Raw genomic sequence first — 24,683 nt, 5'->3', positions numbered from 1 at the left:
GGGAATGGGAGAGGAGAGGAAAGAGAAGAGGAAGAGAAGGACAAAAGGGGGAGGGGGGGAGAAGGCAGAGGGATGGGTGGGAGGAGGGAGCGAAGAGGGAGGGCCAAAGAGGACAAAGGAGGAGGAGGAGAAGAAGTTGGTACATAAGGAGGGAGGGATTGGATACTGAAGTGGAGGTTTTCTGCCAAAGAAGAATTAAAAAAAAAGAGGATGTCTCACTTCTGCTCAAGCTTAGAAAGTGGACACTGCAGTAAAACCCTAATACAGTTTTGCTGCCAGCAAGACAAAGTGGACAGGAAGTGGCTTAACTCCCACTGCAACCATCCTCATCCTCAGCGCCTTCACCTTCCCACAGTCCAGCACGGCGAGCTGGCCAGTTTACCGTGCACTAATGCAGAGTCTGCAAAAAACAGACAGCGTGGATAAAAAGAAGAGAAAATCTTGAGAAAATGAAGTTACAGTCCTGTCCACATGCCAGCTCCTGTACTGCAGTGAAGCAACAGACCCTGAAACAACCTTCTGACTCTGTGCACGTCGTGACCGTCCTCAGCCGAGCAGCTTCAGCTCTGCCAAGGATGCTCTCTGAATCACTTTTCCGCCACTAACAGTTCATGTGACTGTGTGTGTGTGTGTGTGTGTGTGAGAACGCCAAAGAGGTGAGCGTGCCTGAATCGCTTCCACTTCACACCACTCCATCCTCACCGCGTCCAGTCCAGCAGGAACCTCGTTAGCGTGTCGGCTCCAGGTGGAAACAGAAAAGCTGCAGCCTCGGCTACACGTGACGCGGGCCTGCACTGCCAAAGCGTCGGCGTTACAGTCACACGGGTTTCTTGTTAGCAGAGAGGATTCACTTCAACGCGTGGCATGTTAGCTCTTCCACTAAAGATCTGGCTTGCAAAGCTGAAAACAGTGACAGCTTATTTGGTCGATGCAGCTTCTGACAACACTTGAGCGTCTCCTTCTGAGGCATGACATTTGCTAATTTTCTGGGATTTTTGCCGGCTTATCCCCTGTGCACCACAGAGGCTTTTTACTTCATCACAACATTTCTTCCCATCTTGTCAGCTGCCAACTGATGACTTCTTATTCCTGGGTGCTACAGAGCAAGTTTTTAAAAAAAAACTCTGGCATCAGTCCAGTTTGAACACAGAACTGCCAAGTGATACCACACAACATATCAAACCAGAATTATCGCCTTGTACGCCTCTGCCAACCAGACGAGTTGCGGTTTGCATCCATGTCTGTCCAGACTCATAATGTGAAGTGAAGACTTTGAAGGAATTTAGCTCAGCGCCACACTTAACTCCCGTATCAGCCAACGTAAGTCTCATGTTATGCCGCTGAGACTCTCACTTTTAATGTCTGTCTGCATCATCTGTGAGGTGAAAACGTCTGGTTTCCACACAGTCAGACAGAGTAAAAGTGCGCCTCTTATCTGTGTGTTATAAAATCCCAGCACGCCTTGAGACGTCCCCCTGCCGGCTGCTGACGCCGCTGACGATCGCGGTGGACGGCAGGAGGGGAGGAAGCACAAACATCTGCTTTAAAGGTGGTTCAGCCGACTCGCCGGAGCAGCCAACAGATTGGAGTCTCGCTGTCCTCCGCCTCCATCACGGTTAGTTTGGTCATTTGTGGTCACTTTGAGACTCAGTTTGTGAAGTTTACAGGCTGCAGGGTTGTTGCTCTGCCTGCTATGACACAGACAGAAAACAAAAGTGACTAAATGAGTCGGCTCAAAGTCTTTTTGACGGATTCGAACCATTGAGTTTTAGAGGGCCGCCAGTGCGGGGTGTGACCGCATGTGAAATGTGGTCACAATCTCCCCACCTGTTCCTGAGTTCTGCTGTTGAACAATGGGGAGAAAACATCACGACGTCACACCAAAGTCTATCCGATAGTGAAATCCAACACTTTGTCATTGTATCCTGTTTGACATTTGAGTGAGACTCTGCCAGACTTAGCGCACAAACTCCTGAGCTGTGGCGAAAAACACATCAAACATCAGTTTGTCTTTGAGTCCACGAGGACGTCTGAGCCAGTTTAGGTTTAAGGAATTCCCTTAAGGTGAGACACTGCGTTCACGAGGACGGGACAGATGGACAAACAGCCTGGGAACGTGAGGCCTGTGGACACAGCTATAGCATCAGAACAAAGGGAACAAAGTATTTATCCAACGAAAACTCAAACATCAGATGAAGGAAACGTCCACTGCAGCCACTCCATTCTTTCTACACACACAGTAATGTATAACAATGGGACACAGATCACCACTCTGATACCCCATACTGTGACGTCCATCAACATCACGAGATATAAAGTCACGGTGGCATTACTGTGATACATTAATATTGTTATGCTCCCTTCAACAGAAAGTGACACGTGTCCAACACGACAACAACATGATATTTCATGTCAGCCGTCACGCGCTGTAAAACGCCCTGCCTGCTCAGCGGGAAGCTGATTGATGGCCGCGGGAGACTTTGAGGCGTAGCTCACATGGCTCTCCGCCAGACGACCTCCGCCACGCTGTGCACGCAACACTAACCGCTACATGACCGGATCAGGAATCGATCTCGCTCTGAATCTGAACGTCAGCAGGAGGTCACATTCTAGAAAGTGGAGGAAGTTTTCCGTGTGATCGCCACCACGTGTCTTACCAAGTGAGTTCAGACGTCATCCGGCTCTGACTCACTTCCATCAAAGCTGTAGGTGGCTGTGTGGTTATTATATACCGATTACACACGTATAACGCACAAGATATCTGCAGCGAAACTTCTGAAAATGGGTCATGCTGAGCTGCAATCAGTGGTGGAAAGTAACAACGTGCATTCACTGAAGGACTTGAAATATTTCAGTGTTTTGATTTTCTGATACTTCATACTTCTACTCCACCAGAATCCAGGAGCAAATATTGTGCTTTTTAGTCCTTTTATTTGACTTTAGTTACTTTGCAGATTTAGTGTAATACGCGTTAAGTCCAGGTGACGTGATTGGTTGTACACAGAGCACATTCGTATTGTGTAAAGACAGTGTGAAAGACATCATCCAAACCTGAACTTTTTTCCTAACCTAACCTAACCATTTTCCTAAACACACTGTAAGCAAAGCAATCGATCACTAAACCAAACTCAGTCACTCTGGTGCTTTAAACTAACCAAACTGCATCAGTTAGCATCAATTAAGCTCCGTTCTTATCGTGTTGTCGGCCACAAATCTGCCTCTGACAAACTTAAACTTGCTCTGTGGGCCCCTCCGAGTCACAGGGTGAGTAAAACGGGTGACTCCTCAAAAACGTGTGGTCACATGACTAATTTTGTCTACGGTTGCCTAGAAACAAGGGGCGGCTCAACCTCCCCCGCAGGCTCGCATCCCCCCACTCGTTTCCCTGAATGTACTTTCTTACATTTCGCCACTGACACGCACCAGTTTGTAACAGATGACATCATAAAAAAATCAAAGCTGTTCGTGCTGAGCACCGAGAGGGAAAAAACTGCTCAGAATATTACGTTTGACAAATAAAGGGAGTCTGACTCATTGAGATGAACAGCATGCAGTAAATGAGTTTGCTGAGACAGGCTTTTATAGCCCACTTCATGGCTGTCAGACGCAGTCGGGTCTTATCAGAGGAAACGTCTGGCCGCATTACGGCAAACTGTCACGGCGCCAGACTACACAGGTCGGCTTTGATCAGCAGTAAAGTGGACGCGGTGTGAGAGAGGTCAGAGGCCACCAGACCACCCTGCGGGGAGGCCACGCTTCCCTGCATGTATTGTAATGGACTCAACAGCAAACATAACGTCTCCGTAACTTCGTTCCACTTTCCCAAAGAGGAGTTTTCATTACCGGGCCTGGACCTTCTCCCTGCTGACTCACAAGTGTAATCACATCTCCTCGCCGTTCACACTACAAAATTAATCGAGACATTAATTTTTTTAAGCATTAATCGCTCATGTTAATAGCTCAATTATTTTTAGTGCTGTATTTGTAATGGTGTACACTTCCTAAATTAATCGAGTTTATTCAGAAGAACAGGAAACCAGAGTCAATAAAATCAGACTCATGTCACGGTTGGAAAGTCAGGTAACATTTTCTATGAAGACCACAGCTATAATGCATTATACATTACTATGACTGATAGCGAAGTTGTGCATAGATGAGTATAGGTAGTCATAATGCATTACAAGCCCCGTCAGTCAACCTCAAGACACTTCAACTTATAATTCATTATGAGTCATTATGTCTGATGATATAATACATCACAAAGCATTACGTGTGCTTTTCAGTGTAGTCATAAGGGGTTATGAATGCATCATAACACCCTCTGAATGCTCCCATAATGCACCATAGCTGTGGTCTTCACAGAAAGTTGCTGCTGGATCTTCTAGTGAAGATTACTGAAAGGCTTTACCAAAGCCTACACACATAACATAACTCCTCAACACTGAGAGCCAAAGCCCGCAGAGAAACTCACTTCACAAATCCACTTTTCAGAAGTCATCAGTTCTGTTGCGGCGAAACAGGAGGAACAGAAAGCTGCTGAGATGTGAACGATGTTGTTGTTGAGGGACGCCGTGCGCTGAAAGACTCGCGTTTTGTTGTATCATAACAACAGGTTGTTTACAGTATCAGTTCATGTCTCGAGGCAAACACACGATTTATACGGAACCGTAACAAATAAATCATTTATGATTTAATGGGAAGGTCTGACTACTGGGGAACAGACGACGATCCACTGGTTTCACTTTATGTTGCACTCAAAGGGTTGGTTACTGAGCGTTAAGTGTTAGCTGAGGGTTGGGTATGTCCTGTGTTTGACTGTAAACGCTTTGTTTTCTTATGTGAATCGACTGATCCGCCATTCGCCAGCTGCAGGTGGAGACAGTTAGCAGCACGCAGCTAGCTAGCAAAAAGGACTTTCGGTAATTATCAAGCACCCTGATGAAAAATATCACCGCCAAATGTGAGGCTCCCCCTTTTGTTTTTTGTTTTGTAATTAATTTCCATATGAAGCAGAAAATAATCAGTCTCAAAGCACATACCTTTCAACCTTAAATGTATTGCTTGCAGTGACCTTCCTTCCCCTTCCTGCTGACAAATGCCTGTCCGACTGAATGCGTCCACGCAAAGCGCAGAGTGGAGGCAATCACCACTGAAGTCTGATAAAAATTCACCTTGAGGCAGCAGTGATACAGAGAGAGAGAGTTTGCGAGCTCTCGTTAATAATGAAATGTCAGAAAAAGTGATGGTGTGTGAGCCGCTGGCGGCAACTGGCCAATATTACAGACTTCACAGGCTACTGGAGGAGGTTTCCCACGCTGACCAGTCACAGGACTCGGACCTGGACCTGATGAAACCTGATTTAAGTTGTTGATAATTATTTGTCATTTTTCATGGCCTGTTCCTCAGGAGATGTCTACCACCGATACGTAACACTCTTCGGTCCTCAACCAAAGTACGGGACGAAATAAAATTGTGACCTGGTGGAAGATTAAAAGTCATGGGATCACTGTCACCTGCCAACACTTTGGTCTCAAAATACAGGAAGTGTTTAGCACGACGGGGTGGAGGACCGTGGGCGTAGTTTCCCGGTCTGACATTCTGACAACAGTTCACATCAGCTACAACACGTCCCTTCAGTCAGGCTGTGGTTTCCAGTTTGCGGTGACAGATGGGTTAAAATTAAATGTGGTGTGTGGATTGTGTTTCACAGATAAGGCTGCGACTTGTGCGACACCTTCCCCGTCTCATTTATTACGTGTTTTGTTTCATCTCAACTGGCCCTAAAATGTTCTTGCAGAAGCAGAATCTGTAATGGCAGAATATTTAAGGGAATTTGGTGGATCTTGCGGCAGAGATGTGACTCCTGCCTGCGTGTTCAGACTTTAGGAGGATCTTTTTTTGGCCATTTGCTGGGTCTCGCACTGGAACAATGACGACTGTCTCTGCCACTAAGATGCTTTTGAGAAAGCCATCCCAGTTTCGGCTTTAGCGATTTGTCACGCTGCTTCTGCTCCAAAGTGGGCTAAAAGTGTCTCTTTTTTTCTGTAAAGTGAGCAAAAACGCTGAGACCAAAACAAAAAGTCCCACACTGTGTTGCTGCGTTCACTGATCAAGGGAAATCTGAGCTTGGCTCATTGCAACCGCTGGCAGCTCGAGTTGCGTCAGCGCAGCTCTGCGGTGCTTTCTGTAAATGTTAGACCACACACTCCTGCAGATCACAAACAACCCATTTGCTACAGCGAGAACACTCTGTCCCTCTTTGGTGTATCAGCTACCTGACATCTGCTTTGTATACTGAAGAGCCCGAGTGCTTTAAAGCAGAAAGTCCCTTTTTCCCCAGCAGAACGCAGTTCAACATGTACTTTATCACAGCTCCAGCAGATCTTTTTCTTCCAGTATTAGTGAGAGATGAGAGTCAGAACACTTTGTTGAATTTGATTCAACATAAAGAGATAGTCAGTAAATGTAAGCAGGTGATGCGGGATAGCTTTCCCCAAACAGCTCAAAGGCAGACGACGAAGGCTTACGATGTGACCGACCTCCCTGACTGGCCTGATAAGCAGGCGGTGCACAGAGAACCTTTAAAGCTGCTTCCCCGATGAAAGAGCAAGATATCCACTTTAGAAGTTAAAAGTAGTGACTCGCTGGATTAGAAGTTTAAAGGAGATGTGGAGAGACGCCTCGGCTCTCGACGCCAGAGGCTGCCAGAAGATGCTCATCGCCGTAACGCAATAAGGACGTGGACAGAGCAAACTGAAGCCCGACAACACAGGGAGGACGGCCGCCGCGACACGAGCAAGTCTTTCATTAGGATCATGCTCAAATGATTCTTCTATTAATTAATGCACAGAAACAATAATGGCCAAACAGTTACATAACATAAATCTGATTTCTAAATTGTGAGGGTCTGCTCTTGTCCCTTTGACATCTTTCTGCCATTTCGTTGACTAAATGTTTAAGTCTTTGCTTCACATCATCAGAAACCTTTGAATTTGTTTGTTTTCCAACATTTTGTGTGTGTATAAACAGAGAATTTTGTTTATTGAAGGCTTTACACAACATGTTGGAGTGTTTCTGTGGGAATTTGTTCCCGTTCACTGATGTTGGACCAAGAGGCCTGGCTCACAATCTCCGTTCCAGTTCATCCCAAAGGTCTTGGATGGGGTTGAGGTCAGGACTCTGTGTGGGCCAGTCAAGTTCTTCCACACCAAACTCATCCAACCATGTCTTTATGGAGTTTTGCTTTGTGCACTGGGGCACAGTCATGCTGGAATAGAAAAGGGCCTTCAACAAACTGTTGCCACAAAGTTGGAAGCATAGCATTGTCCAAAATGTCTTGGTGTGCTGAAGCATTAAGATTCCCCTTCACTGGAAGTCAGGGGCCGAGCCCAAGGCTTGAAAATCGGCGCCATGCCACATCTGAAGTCAAAAATAAAGAAGTGTGTCCCAATACTTTTGTCTACATAGTGTATTTAGTCAGACAATTGACAAAAATGTAATTCTTGTCTGAAATGAGCACACCTGGAGGCCCTGGATGAGGGGCAGAAGCTGCTGTGTGAGAGTGAAGGAGCAGGAGAAAGTGCTTTATTATCCCTCCCTCCTCCCTGACTGTCACTTTCCATTGGGAAAGCGCTCCACCTCTCCCTCTGTTCCTCTTCTCTCCTCACCTCTGTCAGCCCCCCCGCCCCACCTCCCCCTGTCCACAGCGCCGCTCCAGTCCCTTTCCTGCCGACATCCAAGTGGAACGCAGCCAGCTAGTTGGAGCTATAATGGAGCCCTGCGCACGGTGACACCTCAGCGCCAGTTTGATTCCGCTAAAGACCCTCACTGACTAATTACACTAATTACATCAAGCTTTGAAGGGACAGTTTAAGTTTTCTTCTTAACAGTAGTGCTATTTAGTCACCCAGTTTGTTTTGACTCATCTCCCTCACCGCCGGGCTATGCCACCAGTTCAACATGTTCAATCTTCCGATAAGCCGCCAACGGGTCCTGGTGCGTCAGGGCCCTTAGCTCGGTTAGTTAGCCTGGTTAGCAAGCCTCTCATTCATTAATAGATGCATGTTTCCAGTTCCATTATATTTAAGAGAAGGCAGAAGTCTCTACAGCCACGATCTCCCAAACTCTTCAGCTCACAACAAAACTATCTGGATGGACAAACAGAAGTGCAGGTTAGAGAAGAAATGTGTAGCTTTGACTGTCCCTTTAAGAAACAAAGCATCTGCCACCTCACGCTGTCGTCTGGAAGTAACTTCCTGATTATTTGTTTAGTACGGTACATACTGGATGGTCTTTGACTGGATCGACAGTCCTGCAGGGTCTATAAAAGCATACACATTCAGACTGTTGCAGCACCTGAGTCCCTGGTTCTGTCTCCTTTCTATTCCTGCTCCTTTCTCGACGTTTCTGTCTAAATGTAGGGTTCTGAAGCTTTGGGCTCCACTCTTCGTTCATTCGGCTTTCTTCTGACGCAAGTGGGATTTCACAGTCAGAGCTGATGCATACACTACCTGACCTTTAGCACGTAGATAGCAGGAATCCTTTTTACAGCTTCCTCCCACAGACCACCAAAACAGTTCCCACGCGCAGTTACTACATACTAAACTACACGAAATACAAAAACCTAAAGCAGTGCCCTCGCAGACAATCTGCAGCTTCACACATGCTCTGCAGGTTTACATGCAGCACCCAGACCACAAGCACCACAGCTTCTGTTGTTTTGTTAACACAAGACTGACATGAGAACGCTACCTTCTCGTCCTTGTCTTCTGCTGTTTTTCACTGTAATTAGTCAGGGAGGGCTGTTGGCCACAGGAGAGGAGGTTCTCACGCCTGTGGAACCAAAACAAACAAAGCCGTGCTCCGGCAGCAGCACAGCCAGCGGCTGCTGATAGGGGTTATCTGTGCAGTCACACACAGGCCATCTCACAGCAGCTCCTCAAACACAAACAGCACACACTCGCACGTTACTGGCACGCTGATTCTAAAAAGTCAAACTGGAAGTTTGTTTTGCATAAAAAAAAACCAAAACAAAACAATGTGAACTATGACGCTGAAGCAGCTTTCGGATGCCTCGGGGTGGAAGTTTCCAGGTTGACTGGTATCTGCAGGCCAGTCAGCTTCCAAGGTGCACCCACTACAACATGTCACAGCGCTGTGCACCCATGTGGTGCCGCTACGCCCTGACTGATTCTTCTGGACCCTGGAAGGCAGTAAATACAACCTGCAAACAAATCCTCTCACATATTATCACCTTTTAAGCCAATATGTTCAACATCCAGCAGACAAAGACAAACATCAGCAGTCTTTTGGAGTTTTGTTTGTGTCCACCTGATCTAACATTAGGCCAACATTCACACCCACAGCTCAGTTTTGGTTGAGCAAACACGGGCTTTAATAAGACTGACGTGATGTGGACTGTGAAAGCAGTTTACCACTGAAACTGAGAAACTGAAACTCGATCGAGTTTCCTGAGCTGCACCTGTTTGAGAAAACCCTTCAATTTCATCATTTCATTAATGTATTTTTGCTCACATTACCTGGCACGTGGCCGCTGTATTGTGCCTTTTGACTTTTCTTATTGTCTGTGCTTTAACGACTGCATGCGAGTACATTTCTCTTGCAGGTGTATGACCAGAGCATCACAACAGTAACCAACAGAGCTTGTCTTTTAAGACACAGAGGAGATGAATGCTTCAGAGCCGGCAGCAGATGCAGTAGCTGCAGTGTGAAATCCATCAGACCGGCCACAAGTGTTGGTATATATGACTGAGATGGCAGATAAGCCCATGTGTTTTGCTATGGGAGTGGGTGTAGTGAAAGGGGATCAGTCCACAGCAGTGTTTAGAGGTTCAAAGGCCCCTCTGGGGAGGAGAACGGATCGATCCTCCTTGGCCGGGAGCCAATCCTCTCTCTGCCTTTGGCCAGATATTCACCCTCACTATACATGAGCCACTGAGCCTGTATACACAAAGCACTGGGGTTCAGGATTTCTTCTCCAGTGTTTGTATTAAGGACTCCACGCCCTGTGTTTTTGAATGTCAACTAAATACAGATGTGTTTAGGCCGTTCTCCACACCGCATCGTGTGTGGAGCGTGAGCTGTCGTCACGATGCTCTGATTAGAGGGAGCCATGGAGATAAACTATAGCCGGTCTCTCGTTAGTCCGAGTAACCCTGCCAGGTTCCCACCCACAGGAGCCCCTCCCAAACCCACAGGAGAGCAGGGCAACCCCTCCCCACAATACAGCCTGCAGGGACAGGACACAAACACCACAGCTGCCACAGCTGGCAGAGTGCGAGCACACACACACACACACACACACACACAGGGGACACAAAGCACACTCAACTCTCTTTCCAGCTCTTGCCAAAAAGCAGCCTCAGAGGACGATTCCTGGCTCCTCAACAAAATGGGGTTTCCCCACAGGGACGCTCCATAAGCCTGCAACAGAGCGAGTGGCTGCGTGTGACCTGCTGAGCTACAAATATAGCAAACATCTGATGTGAAACAGATGCATCACGATCCACGTTCAAACAAGCTCAATGTGCTCCTTTGTGCAACAACAAACATCACTACAGCCTGGAAGCTGGGGGCTCGGATCGATGGCCGCGGCCCGGCAGAGGTTTGGGGACAGGACCAGTGCAGTGTGCAGAGGAGGAGGCCGCTGTCCGTCGGGCCTGGCCTGCCATGACAGGTTGATCCCAGCTGGTGGGGGGGAGGGGGCTGATAAACGTCAGGCCTAACCCCTGCACCGCAGTAAAGGCTAACCAACGGCTCAGCAGCTCATCTCACAGCCAGTCGAGCCGAGACACGTGCTGCTGTGTGTTATGTTCTATCAGAGGGGAGAGGAAGAAGCTCCTTACACTACAGCCCTCCTCTTCATCCTTACAGTCATTAAAGAATAACTCATCAGGAGATGTACATGCTGTTTACAGCCAGCAGGTCTCGTCTGGGGCTTCATGTGCCTTCGACAGCCTTCACACCTGCTTTATGTATCCCTTCTGCTGTACAGAAACATTACGGGGACAGAAGAGCACGTAACACTCGCCTGGTGTCTACATTCATCACAGAGTGTGTAATAAGGTCTACTGTGCACAGAGCAGGATGGTAACATCTTACTTTTTCATAGAGCATCAGTTAAAAACAGCCTACTGTTGATTTTTTGAAACTACCTTCATGTTTACTGTCAGAGGGTGAAGCTCACACAGCTTCAACCGGTGGCACATGCACCACAGCATTTACAGCCTGAGCTGCTGTGCTACGCCCAGCTGTAGTTTTGTTCCAACAAAAACACACGCTCAGTGCAATAAAAAAAAGCACACACGCAACTACAGAATGTTTTTTGCAGTCTTGCACCATTTAGAGAAAGATTTCATTATGTTTTTCTTTCCATCATAATCAAGCAGTCATGAGGATGACAGTCCACAGAGTCGGCGTAGCACTGCCAACTACATCCACAAACACGTCTTGCAAATGATATAACGCAGATCCACGCACAATGAGGTCACCCTCTGCACATCCCGAGTGTCATGTGCTCTGATGTTACATAAAACCCGAGGCCTCATCGTTTGTTTTTCACTCCGGACGCGACCAGCCCCTCGAGCGTCTGACACCGAAGAGTCCCAGTCAGTCAGCTGATTTGTATCTGACTCGAACACGGCGGTTATGTCACTGAATCGGACGTGACGAGGAATTCAGGCTTCGTCCGGGGCTGCCTCCAACACACGCCTGAAACCCCCCCCCCCCACACACACACACGTCTTCGCTTCAAACGGCGGGACAGCAGGAAGGTGAGACAAACAGACAGCAAAAACATCTGGTCTGATTTCAGAAGGTGGCAGCCAGCAGAGAGAAAATCAGTCAAGCAAACAAGTCGAAAGCCGCACATAAAATGATGAGCAGTTCTGTTATTATACTCCTGTTGTCAGCTTATGGCCAGAAGGACCGAATCCCTCAGTCCACATTATGTTTGTCTCATGATTCCATTCATCGTTTCTGTCATTTTTCACATAAAAATATGAAACATTTGGCGGGTTGCAGCCCTCCAGGACACGCAGAAAGCATCAAAGTGAAGAGAACATTTTGATAAGCTTGGATAAGATGATGTCCCTACAGTGTTTCATGCTTTGGAGTGATGGGTGGCTGTCTTTGCACCTGTGTTTTCTGAAGCATCTTGTAGCTCTGCTCTTCAAAGGTGCTACAGGAACAAAGTTTATTATTATCATCATCATCACCATCACCATGATTATAATTCTTCCCTGGCGTGGAGTGAAACAAACTGAGGTCGTGTGCACCGAGTACAGTAACTACATCACCCACCACTGCTGTGATTGCGGTTGTTACAAAGGGATGACAACACAGTGGATGAACACAATAAGCTGAGAGGAGTGTGGAGCGTCGCTCCGAGCTACAGCACTCATCTGCCTGATGAATGCACGGCCCCCTCCTACACGGTGACCTCCGGCAAGGTCGTGGCATCCCAGCAGCCGCATAAAGACGCTCCTGAATGAATAAATCATCGCCACACTTGTGTCATCTGGCTGCTTCATGTCCTGTTTGTTTCTGTGCCTCTAAGCTCAACCTGTGGCTCATCCCCCACGAGTCCCAGAGCACAGGGAACATTCAGGACCCTCGTTTATTCCCCTGAAAGTTACATAAGATGTGTGTAGCAACCACATCGAGGCTGGCTCTGTCTTAACCAGTCCCGGTGTGATGACACGACATCGGCGGTGATGAGGACAGACAGGCTAAACATCCACATAATGTACTGATAACTGCTGTGTTTTCTGTGACCTCTGCACACAGGAAACTGTCTCTTACCTGTGTCCTGTCGAAACTGCTGCATGGACTGCAGGTCGATGATGTACGGAGAGAGCTGGCCATCCACCTGTCCCAGGACCACACTCCCCCGGGCGTCCCCCTTCAGTACATTCTCGATATGATGACAAACCGCCGCCGAGTAGGGCCTCCAGCGCCCGTGTTCGTTCAGCCACTCCCAGACCACCACCCGGGCCAGGTTCTGAGGGGGGTACCCCAGACCATTGACGGGCACCAGCAACCCTGATCCCGGACGAGCCATCTCCTGTGTGGTGTCTGAGCCCTGCCAGTCAACTGACACACTGGAACATGTTCATCAGCGGCAAACGGAAAAGGCTTGAATCAGCGTGTGGGACGATGATCCTCAGTTAACTCATGCTGCTTTCACCGTCCACAGGTGACTGCTGGTGCTTGGATAGGCCAGAAGCAGCCTCAGTCCTCTTGTCTCGTCCTGTTTGAAGTGGGGGACGTTGATGATGATGATGATGATGATGACGATGATGATGATAGCGCAGCTGTGAGCGGTGTCAGTCCTCCACAGAGAACCTCGGCAGGTCAGCAGCAGGTCGACAGGAGACGCTCTCTGAACAAAAGAGCACAAACACGCTGGTAAACAAATGATTCCCCTCAACAGTCAGAGAAGACGACACCAACCAAAGAGTCCCAGTCCCATCGGTGGTCTGGACCTCCTGGCAATTCTCTTTACTTCAGGTGTAGTGAAAGAAAAATGCATACGAGCCTGTACAATAATAACAGTGAGTGAGTGTGCGCGAACAGCCAGATGCTGTCACAATGTCACTCAGACACAAGAATCTGTTCAGGTGCACAAACAGCACAGACGGGGACGCCGTCTCTTCTTGTCTCCATTATTTCTCAGCAGTATTTCACCCCAACGTTTTCCTCACGCACAACACGACCGATCCGACGATACAAACCTGTAGGCTGCAGCTGTGGAGCCACACATCTGTCAGGTACAGGCTTCATTTCACAGGCTCCGGCCGAAAACCAGACTGCACGACAAAAACAAACCAAAACCCGAAACGCACCTGCCTTTTCAAATCTGTGATTTCCTCTTATCCTCTCCCTTCAAACGCACCGCCCGCAGCTCCAGTAATCCAGTGTTACGGCGCACACACACACACACACACAGCCAAGACGTCGTTTTCTCCCCGTCAGTCTGCTACAGACCACAGCAGCTTGCTGGTCCGCTGTGTGAAGTGAATGCCTGCCCCAGCTGCTCGGCTGTCAGCGTGTGAGGCGCAGATCCGTTCCGCTTTGCGCCCGCAGCGCCAAACATCGCGCATCCACACAGTAAACACGCATTTCTCTGCTGCCCGCAAATTACGCACACACGTCCAGGCGCACCTGTGTGGACGAAGTGTCCATTACAACAAACAGAACTACACAACTTCCGGTCTCTGGTTTCAAAATAAAACCCCTGCTGACGCTTGACAACACTGGATGGAGCATATGAGGCGAGCGGGTGGATGTGGAGGACCAACATAAACTGAAGAATATAAATCTTCTCACTCATTATAACCAAGAGCGAAATAGTTTTATTCTTCAGGATTGAGGCTGCTGGAGTGGAGGACAGGAAGGAGAAGAGATGGACGAAATACTCAGCCACACCTGACAGTAAACCATATGTCCCTGTGGAAACCAAAAAATCCACACTGTGCCCAAACTCCCGGCTTTCCCAGGATTATTATGCACAGCTTTATACCTTTTTATTGTCCAAAGAGTAGAAAGAAGGAAAGACCAAAACATTTCTTAGGTGGATGAGGTTCAGGATTCAGCTTCGGGTTTTAGAGAATATTTTGAGGATGACTGATGATGATGATGATGCCGTCGCATGTGTTAACACCTTTCAGAGGAAATTTAACTGATGTTGCAGCAGTCTGCCACAGCTGACTGCTTTGATGTCGAATCCCGCTAAATGGGACAACAGCGCCACCTGCTGCCAAAATACTGCCAGCTGAACAAAGACGAGGATGTGTTAGCAACCCTCTGCAGAAAGGAAGACTGTCCTGGTTTTCTGGCTGTATGTCAAGCGCTTGTATATGTCGGCCATACGCTGTTAGGTGCTGGTTTTTCTAAAGTGTCGTGAAAATGATCATTTTATGAGTGTTTAGGAGAGGAGCATCAAGGAAGGTGGATGAGAAGAACCACCCGCAGCAGATCTGGTCCCACAGTTTTGACCCCATGACCCCTGGTTGAGGAGCTTCGTGGTTTGGTCCTCACTGTGATGGAGGTCCTGTATCTGCTCCTCGAGGACAGCAGCAGGAAAACAGGTTGCTGAGTTAGATGTTAAACTTACCTGTAGGAGATGAATGTGGGCGGCAAGCAGCCTGTCCAAACGTTCTCCTGAACAGTTCAAATGTACTGGCCCGAGGACTTTTATAGAGAACATAAGGTGCTTCATTGTTCATCTCAAGGAATATCAGAACTGTGGAGAATAAAAATCCTCTCCCAACTCTCCTTTGCTCAGACTCATCATGTGCTTTCAATTCATCCGCTTCAAACGCCACCAGTGGGGTTGAGTATTTGATGAACAGCGCCATCAAGTGGCCTCCTTCGTGTTACTACAGGAAACTCACCTGTCAGTAAACCCAAAGTATTTATTACACCTTTCTCACTGACCTGACTGATCTCCTGTTCTATCACTTGTGTAACCTGCAGGTCATCACTGAGTTCAGGGATTTTGTTTCTTTGATGCACAACAGAAACACAATCTTTACTTTAGAGAATTCAACCCATTTGACAGCATCTTCGACTCGCTGCGATGGTTTCAGATCAGATACAAAGTTGCTGTTACTTTACACACACGCTAAAACCAACCGAATCCTTGTCAGGAGTCGTTTAATCATATTTCAAAATGAAATTACCTCACGGCGGCGTTTGTTTACACTAATCCAACCATTCCACAGCCAAACACACGTGTTTAACCCTATCAAATCAAACAACTCCTCGTTTTATTTCAGTCAAATATGCAAATATAGAATATAACTGTTACTGTGCTTCTTTAGTGGAAACTGAATCTTTTGATTATTAATACAATACTGCTTTTGTACAAATATACAGAGGGATGTACACGACACAGACAGTGTTATTAGATCCTACATCATTCAAGGACATTCATACACTGAACGATATCATCAGCGTCGTAAACACAGACCAGGTGGATCACGTGCTGTCCGTTAGTCAAAAGAAAACGGTTGGTGGCAGTCGGTCGGGTGGAGTCAGGCTCACAGAATAACGTATATGAAGAGAGCCATGATGGCCGCACTGATGAGCCCGGAGATGGGAACTGTAACAAACCAAGCGATGAAGATGTTCCTGAACAGATGCCAGTCAACGGATTTCCTGGAGCGCAGCCATCCCACGGCCACCACAGAGCCCACCTGTGTTCACACGATGGAAAAGTTAATCGACAGCTGCGACTATTGGCCGACTGAATGTTTCTGAGTGTCCTTACCTTGCAGTGGGTTGTGCTGACAGGAAGTCCAATATTGGACGCCACAACCACAGTGACTGCTGAGGCTAGCTCAATGCTGAATCCACTGAATTAGAAGAAAATATGTTAGGACGCTAAATCACATTGCTAGCTGTTAGTATAGGATATAAATATGTGGCGTACCTGGAGGGGGTAATGGGCGTGAGGTCTTTGCCCATGGTCTGGATCACCCTTCGTCCCCACACCCACAGTCCGGTGCAGATGCCCACTCCGCCATACAGAAGCAACCAAATGGGTGTTGGTAAGTTGGACACCACAGAGCCGCTCTCATACAGAAGCCAGAGACCCACCAGTGGACCGATCGCATTGCTAGTGATTAAAACAGCTCCCGTGAATCATCTGAATGAACAACAAATAGTAAATTCCTCAGGAAAAAGCACCGTGGCCTACCTGACATCGTTCCCCCCGTGGGCAAAGGAGCCAAAGCACGCCGTGAGTATCTGCAGGAACTGGAAAAGTAAAGAAACGGCTGGTGGGTCCACCTCCAGCTCGTCCTCTTCCGGAGCGAGGTCCCTGCCTGCTTCCTCAGTCACATTCCCGTCCTGGACTGCACTGCCACTGGTCACAGCCGAGCTGTAGCTGCTGTAGCTGTCCACCCTGGATCTCCTCTGCAGCTCGCTGTCCACGTCCTTGTGTTTGGGATCTCCCTGAATCCCATAAATGGCCATGGTGTAGGAGGTGTAGCTGTTGTTCCTCCTGATGGGCCGCTCTTCTGTGTCGCTGTCACCGATGCAGTCGCCCACCTTGGCCATGTGTAGCTTGTGGAGCAGGTCTTTGTAAAGGCCAGAGTCCTTGTGGATCGTGTGGGACCGTCCACTGTGAGGGTCAGTGATCATCATGGGGCCAACGGTGCCATTCAGAGCTACGAAAACAAATTGTTTATTGTAATTCCATTGGCGGACTTGGTCAGAATTACTCGTGGTTGTATTGCAGCATAACTTGGCCAGCTCATTTCAATCTTTTGATTTCTCACCAGTGCTGATATCCAAGTCTTTGGTTTCCATGTCATTGTTGTCCAGATCAGCTTCCTCTGAGCCCCCAAGTTTGAAAGCCACCTTGTGGCTGCCTGCCTGTGGAGGAGGAGCCTGTGCTTGTGGGTTATGAGATGTTGAGGGCTGCTCTGCCGGCGCAGGTTTGCTGGAGTTCTTCTCCATCAGTGGAGTTTCACAGGGAGCAGCAGCTGTTCCTCCTCCTTTACGCCGGACAAAAAGTTAAAGGGTCAGTTCGGCCCAAAAATGCAAATTCAGTCCTTATCTACTCACCACAAAACAGAAAGCGAAACTGAAAGAAAACTGAAATGGAAGGAAAGTTAGTCGCCAACTAATTTGATATCTGATTAATCGTTTCAGTCATTTTTCAAGCAAAAACATCAAACATTTGCTGTTTGCAGCTTCTTAAACGCCAGGATTTGCTGCTTTTTTTCATCATTTATGACAGTTAATGAAGAGTCTTTGGTTTTTGAACTGCTGACTGGACAAAAGAACTTCACTTTGGGCTCTGGGAAACTGATGAGAATGTTTTCACAATTTTATGGCATTTTAAAAATGATTAATTGATGAATTGAGAAAATAATCAGCAGATGAATCAACCCTTAGAGCTACTCATTAATTTTGTGAACAATTTCCAACAAAAGAAATGTTTTTGTTGTGCAAAATGCAAGTCTGACAGTTACTCACGCTTGATCTTCTTCTGGAGCCGCGGACACACAATGAACCAAACGACCAAAGCTGTGACGAAGGCACAGCCCAGAGAAATGATCAGTGTACCCCACCATGGCACTCTGTCAAAACCCAGCACTGCACACACAAGACAGGGACATGAGAGGGGGGACTCTGCCTCAGATAAGGACCAACAGAAACTCAACTGCTTCTTTAATGAAGCCACAACTGACGCTTTAAACAGTGAGGAAAGAAACCGTGAGAGCATAAACATTCATATAGACTAACGTGACATATTTTAGGGGAAGAGCTGATGATGTATTCATTTAGAGAAAAAAGTGATCAATTTTTTCTAATTTAACAGCACACCCTTCTGTCTCGGTAGTTGTGGTCACGTTCAAAATTGTACAAAGTGTCTCAATGGTCCTTCCAGGCAACAATATCAGCGAGAGTCCACCCTCCACCAATCAGATAGTGAGAAGGAGACCAGCCTTGAGCCCAGTGATAGCACACACACACACACACACACACACACACACACACACACACACACTTTTCCTCCAATGCTGAAACATGCCGCTGCTGTAACTGCTGGAATCATATGCCTCAGTGCAGGTTGGCATGACGATATCGAATTTCCCCTCACAGACTCAACTTACCTGTTTGATCTTGTAGCCACGGCAAAATAAAACATTAAGGTGGCTTAGAAACCACATCTGAAATTTAAAAAAATATATACCACAAAATACTGTCTTTGTGTGCCTGTGAGTCAGGAACATGCGTGCAGTGTCAGGAGGAGAAGTGCGCTCTGCTGTGTTATGTTGTAATTTTGCACAGCAGGAGTTATGGTGTGTAAAAATCATTGACACACACACACACACACACACACACCGGCCTGCAGCCTTCAGTGAAGGGCCCAGGCCAGCTGACCTCTCGATAAGTTCAATCCTGCAATCGAAACAAAGAAGGAGTGGAAACGGTCCATTTAATAGTTGTGTCTTTCTCAAGTTCCCGTTCATCTGCTTTGACTTTATCCTTGTTGTGTTTGGTGGCTTTGGTCTCCTGCAGTCCTGCCTTAGCGTGTGGACGTTTTGTCCCTGGTGTTATCTTAAAGGGAACAGTTCATCACAGCGAAATGCCAGGGCAGACAGGTTTTTGAACAATCTGAAATATATATATTTTTTGTCACTGACATTTGTGCAAAGAAAACAATTCTCGTCAGTGTCTCCGGCGACTTTTACACCCGGGGGGTGTGGGGGGGGGGGGGGGGGGGGGGGTCGACAGCTGCCGTATCAGTGCAATGCAGTGAGACTCAAAACCAGCACGGGTGCAGCGTGTGGACTCAGTACTCACGTGGTGCGCCTGTAAACATGATGGAGGACAGGTTGATGGCCAAGGTGATGGCGTAGAAGACAGGAAGCGCTCTGAGGCCGTTTGGGACGGGGTCCGCCTGTGGAGATCAGCGTGTGAGCGCTCACCAACACATGCAAAACGACTTGGGAGACTTATGGCTGCTTACTAAGTTTACTCGGATGTTGTACTTAAAGGGACAGTTCCACATCGGGGCAAGATATCGACCGAGCAGATTGTCCAAAATGTCTCCTTTCAGTACAACTTTGTGGTTCTTATACTCGTGTACTTCTATTTCATACCACTCCACTACATTTGAGAAGGAAATCTAGTAACTTCTAGTATCAGTCTGGGTCTTGAGAGGACTTCTGAAGGTTTATTGTGGGAATCAGTCACATTTTTACTTGGTCTCATTTTTGCTCTCAGACAAGGAGGACTTGGGATTTTATTTCCAGATGTTAGCTTGTTCTTCATTTTATCGTGTGGGACTCGCCCTGCTTGGTCTTGACGTTGACTCAAAGTCCTGGTCTTGTCTCGGTCTTAATACACTCTGGACTTGGCCTCGGTTTGTTGTCACGAGTCGAGGTCGAGTCATTTTTAGACATTTCAATATGAAAATGCTGCGTATTATATCTTCGAGCACGTTCACAATTGTACCAGTCAAATGAGGTTTTAAATGCAAGGCTTTTATTTGTGATCGAGTATTATTTCTATTGTGATCCTGAACTCTTCCCTCACCACTGAGTTTCAGGGTTTAGGCTTACCTTGTTCAGAATGAATTTGCGAACAAAATAGAAGAGGATTCCTGACATGATGCCTGACAGCACAGGGGACAGGAACCAGGAGGCCACTTTGGACAGCAAGACACATTTGATTAATAAGCTTCCAGCCGCATTTGTGTTTCAGATTTAACAGAAACTTTACTTTGCTTTAAAACATGGAAATTGACAACACATATTCACCAATGCGCACTATCTCCATCCATTTGACCCCTTGGTGACCTCTGGCTACTATGGAGAATCCAATTGTGGCTCCAACAATACAGTGAGTTCCAGAGATGGGGAGCTTCAGGAATGATGCAACCAGCTGCCACACAGCGGAGCCTGTAGGACAAAAACACGAGCACAACCTCTCAAATCTTCTTCACTGCACCAGTCGTGCAAATTCCAAAACGTCCATGTAACATACGAGCGCTTACCACACATTGAACATATGGAACCTGCCATCAGGACGTGTTCGGAGCCGTTGTACATCCGCACGTCGATGATCCCATTTCGGATGGTCTCGCTGACTTTGGCTCCCAGCAGCACTGAGCCCAGCGTCTCAAAGATGGTAGCCAGGATGCAGGCCTGGCGCATGGTGACCACTCCGGAGCCCACCGCAGTGCCGAAGGAGTTGGCCACGTCGTTGGCCCCCACAGAGAAGGCCAGAACGAAGGCGATGACGAAGCCTAACACCAGCAGCCACAAGTAGCTTGACATGTCAGACTGGGAGGCCAGAGCCACGGTGGAGGCAACAGCCAGCGACGCCAGAGTAGTTGTATCCATCCTCGCTTGCGGGTTAAACCAAGCCGACTTACTGAGGTTTGATTTATGAGGTAATATGTGGTTATAAATAAATTTCTACAACAAAATGGACAAACGAACCTCTTGGCTCAGCTCTAAAGGTGCTAATGGGAGGAACTCAAAATGTACCGCGAGCTCTGTATGCAGGGTTTGTGTGTAGGCTTCATGAAATGACAGGACGGGACTTTGGAGACGGGAGAGACATCCATGGTGACAGCAAGCCTCCGATGATACGCTCTGCAAAGACACATAAACATACACGAGTTATGGTTAATAACGGGTCCAAAACAAGCCGAGCTACATGTTAACAGCTGGCTGACAAGAGCAAACAGCAGGCATGATTTGCAGAGGCTCGCTGCGGCAGAGGGAAGTGGTCGTGATGAAGTGTTTTATATCAGTCGAAAATCATTAGTGTGACAGCCACATTACCGTTTGGCATTAAACTGCAGAACATCACTGTAGAGTTAAGTGTGAGGGCTGCGAGAAAGAGCTGACTTCAACACAACGTGAGCTGGACTTTCTGTAGGCTTTCTTCACAGCATGATTACAGAACACAAAACTAGAAAAGAATAACCAACAAATTTGAACAAAAGAAAAGAAAAGAAATTTCATTTCCTGAAGCCTGATGGTGAACTTTACAAAGATTGCATGAATGATATCATGGCAGTCCTGTACAGAGGAGACGTAGTCACCATGAAATTATTTTCTTGCCTTAAAAAGGGGGCTCTAAAGACCTTTATGTACAGGTCCAGGCTTTAATATCCGAACGAACATGACGTGACGCTGGGTTTAATCTCCCCGGGTGTTCTCACGGGAATTTGGACCAGTAACAGCTTATGACATGAAAACTTTGCTACTAAAATCTTGACTACCCTCTTAAATGTGTCAGACTCAGTTAACGGTTGCCCCTGCATTTCCGGCTGCGTGTAAAAAACCCGCAAATGAATCCACTTAAAACTTCAAAAGGGGGGACTTCGGAGCTGACAGGCGGCCCATCGGGGACTGCCAGTCACTGTGACCGAATCGCTATAGAAACTATCGGCATGTTAATCTCCTTAGCTGCTCTTACATAACTCAGGTGCACCACAGAGACAGAAAACACGCAGAGAGGCGAGCAGGAGACTTACAGGTGAGGTGACACCTTGTGTCCGGGTTTCTGTCCTGCTTGTCAGCGGAGCCTCGGGAGCGGCAGGTGAACGATCCTGTGAGATGCTTCAGGCCGGCGGTTCCAGGCTCCTGGCCGGGGGAGGGGGAGGTCGCTTTTTATTTGGAGCTGGTGGGACCGAGTCCACGCCTTCAGCCCGGTCATGAGACCCGCTGCTGCCTCAGGGCTAATGTTTAGCTTGTTTGTTGGCACGCAGGAATAATTACAGTTGTCTTTGATTATGACTGAAATCCTCAAATGATGTTTATTCTAACCACCAGGCCTTGTTTTTGCCTAAATATATCTTCTTCACGAGGAAGAAAAGCAAGACAAAAACATTTCAGGCTGCAGTGTGTTGATGGTAAGCAGGTTTATTATTTGCATATGATCAGCGGAATATTCCCATAATATTCATGGATACTAAGTTTAGTTTTGCTTATTTTGCTTCTTGTGCTGCTGTAATGAGCCAAACTGGCCCGTCCTGTGCTGAAGTGACCGCAGGTAACCGCAGGTAACAACATGGCCTTCCCTCTGGCGCCTCCTACTGGCCAAACTTTATATTTCAGGCCCATTAAGGCTATAAAAATATGAGTCAGTCCTCTTTTTTTATGCGGGATGCCGACTTTTCAAGCCCTGGTCTGTTTCTGTGGATGTCAGTGTGACAATAAACAGCAAACACCCTCTCTGTTTACTGGAGGCTATCAGATCTCAGATCAGCCGATACACACAGTTCTGCTCCCAACAGGTAAACAGATGGAAAGGATAAGATGCGTTCACCACACAGCTTTTTAATTTTTCGAATTAGATTCAAGCATTAAGTTACTCACAACCACTAAAAAGAAAACCTCAGTTCTGAGGTTTAATATGCTTTATTGCAGCTCAATTCTGCCAAAGAGTTCCTGTAAACCAGCAAGAAACTACATTAAAATAATGACTTAGTGTCTTAAAAAAAATAATGAGAAAGTTTTTCAAAAGTAATAGTTATAATTACATTTTGAGACCTGATTTTGAGATACTAAGGCATTACTCTCAGATGAGTAAGTCTTCATTTTGAGGTACTTTGTTCTTATTTTGTCATACTAAGTTGTGCTCTGGAGGCTCTGAAATTTGGATGAAATTATTTTTGATTTGAGGTTTCTTGCAATAGTGGCTTGCGGATCCTTTTTCCCCTTCGTATTGATGGAAATAGCCTTAATTAAACACAACATACAACATACGTTCATAACACAAAAACACACAGGAAAGAAGAAATATCTTGTAAGACAACAAACAAGCACACAATGCCTTTATTTAAGATATTTCATCTTTCACTTTCTGCACCGTTAAAGTTTAGTTTACAGAGAATCACCTTCAGCTCAGCAGCTCAGTGAACAAACGTAGCTGAGAAGTGAAGCGACACTCCCACACGGTGTTACTGATCAACCTGCTGTTTGCCATGAAAAGTCACTTTGCTGAGAAACTCCACGAGGCTGTGAGGCCGCCTTCAGCGTCAGCAGAGCTGATCTTTCCTGCGATGCTACACTGGCTCCAAATCTGCTGATGAGTTCCTCTTCATTACTTATTTATTTCGTGCCTCCTGGATAAGCGTGGACCTGTGACGTCTGACGGGTCACACAAATGCTACCTTTGTGGAATAGTTTGACCTCCTCAAAGCACGCGACGAATGGAAGTGACTCACGCCGGAAAGAAATGTGAAGGTGGCCCAAGTTTGCATCTCTGCACCGTATGTGATGTGCTTCCAGTTCCAGTTTCCACAGTTTGAAACGCAGTCACTTACTGAGTGCAAACAAGATGGCAGTTTTTGTAGTTTGTAATCTAATCTGTAGGATTACAAAAAAATTCTCTTTTAACATCTGGAAACATTTTAATTGTTGCTGAAAACAGCCAGAAGGTTCTTGGTTTGAATCCCAGCCAGGGCCTCCTCAGGTCCGCATGGGCTTCATGCGGCCGGTGACTCTAAATTGCCCGCAGGTGTGAATGTGACCATGAATGGTTTGTTTGTCAGGCCTGTGATGAACTGGCGACTTGTCCAGGGTGTCGGCCAACATCAGCTGGAATAAACTCCAGCCCAACACCCCCACTCCCCTCCCCTCCCCCCGCATTTCCTGTTGTTCACATCAGCCTTACAAAAACAACAGTACTGACATAAACTACAGGAGAACTGTGTGCCGTTTCAAAAACCTATTTTAGGGACTTAATCATACAACATAGTCTAACTACATTGTTTTAAATGTGATCTGGGCTGATTATAATTAGCACCTTTCTAGCTTTTCTAGCAAGTGTCAACCCAACAGCCGAACGACGTCTTTCTGTTAGCTCTGTTAGCTACTAATGTATGATGGAAATAACCATTAAAGCACGAGCAGAAATAAGCATTGCGACTGCAGTAATGTTATCTCATCCAGAATTACATAAAACAACACACATAGCTTAGCTTCACGTTGCTAATGCTATTCTGCTAGTCTGCTACTACGCCGACTAGCTACAGCAACCTCAAAGGATCAAAAAACTCAAGCACAAGTCCCAAGTGGGTGTAGAAATACAGTCACCACTAGGTGGAGCCATTGTGTGCCAGAAAAGGACAGCAAACATGCAGCACATGTCTTTATATTTTCTTTATTGTTCTGTTCTAA

The 24,683-nt window shown here is 46.9% G+C and overlaps 2 protein-coding genes across 5 annotated transcripts in view; both read right to left on the bottom strand.

The window, feature by feature from the left end:
- dtx1 (deltex 1, E3 ubiquitin ligase) overlaps nt 1–14,648 on the bottom strand; it is a 40,850-nt gene extending 26,202 nt beyond the window's left edge. Inside the window, exons 1-2 of one of the 3 annotated variants that reach the window (XM_046386824.1) lie at nt 13,866–14,648; nt 12,823–13,402 (exon numbers count right to left, since the gene is read on the bottom strand). In XM_046386824.1, the coding sequence (XP_046242780.1) occupies nt 12,823–13,081 (259 nt within the window). In that variant the 5' untranslated portion in view covers nt 13,082–13,402; nt 13,866–14,648. Of the gene's footprint in view, nt 1–12,822; nt 13,403–13,754 lie in introns of all 3 variants that reach the window. The other 2 variants (XM_046386822.1, XM_046386821.1) reach the window with 2 other exon arrangements.
- Nucleotides 14,649–15,661: 1,013 nt separating this feature from the next.
- Nucleotides 15,662–22,216, bottom strand: slc20a1a (solute carrier family 20 member 1a). 2 transcript variants are annotated; one of them, XM_046386826.1, is made up of 12 exons: nt 22,034–22,209; nt 20,988–21,143; nt 20,540–20,791; nt 20,304–20,444; nt 20,106–20,191; nt 19,345–19,441; nt 18,010–18,129; nt 17,307–17,525; nt 16,724–17,195; nt 16,457–16,642; nt 16,295–16,379; nt 15,662–16,220 (listed from the first exon to the last, which is right to left on the bottom strand). In XM_046386826.1, the coding sequence occupies exons 3-12, from the start codon at nt 20,697–20,699 to the stop codon at nt 16,065–16,067; spliced, it is 1,722 nt and encodes a 573-aa protein (XP_046242782.1). In that variant the 5' UTR covers nt 20,700–20,791; nt 20,988–21,143; nt 22,034–22,209; the 3' UTR covers nt 15,662–16,064. The 2 variants fall into 2 exon arrangements, with proteins under 2 accessions (XP_046242782.1, XP_046242781.1); XM_046386825.1 differs by having other exon boundaries at nt 20,540–21,143; nt 22,034–22,216.
- Between the last annotated feature and the right edge of the window lie 2,467 nt (nt 22,217–24,683).

This window comes from Scatophagus argus, chromosome 4 (genome assembly GCF_020382885.2).
Source record: "Scatophagus argus isolate fScaArg1 chromosome 4, fScaArg1.pri, whole genome shotgun sequence".
In the NCBI taxonomy this organism is placed as follows: domain Eukaryota; kingdom Metazoa; phylum Chordata; class Actinopteri; family Scatophagidae; genus Scatophagus; species Scatophagus argus.
Note: the sequence above shows the minus strand (reverse complement) of the source record. Positions and strands in the feature narration are given on the sequence as shown.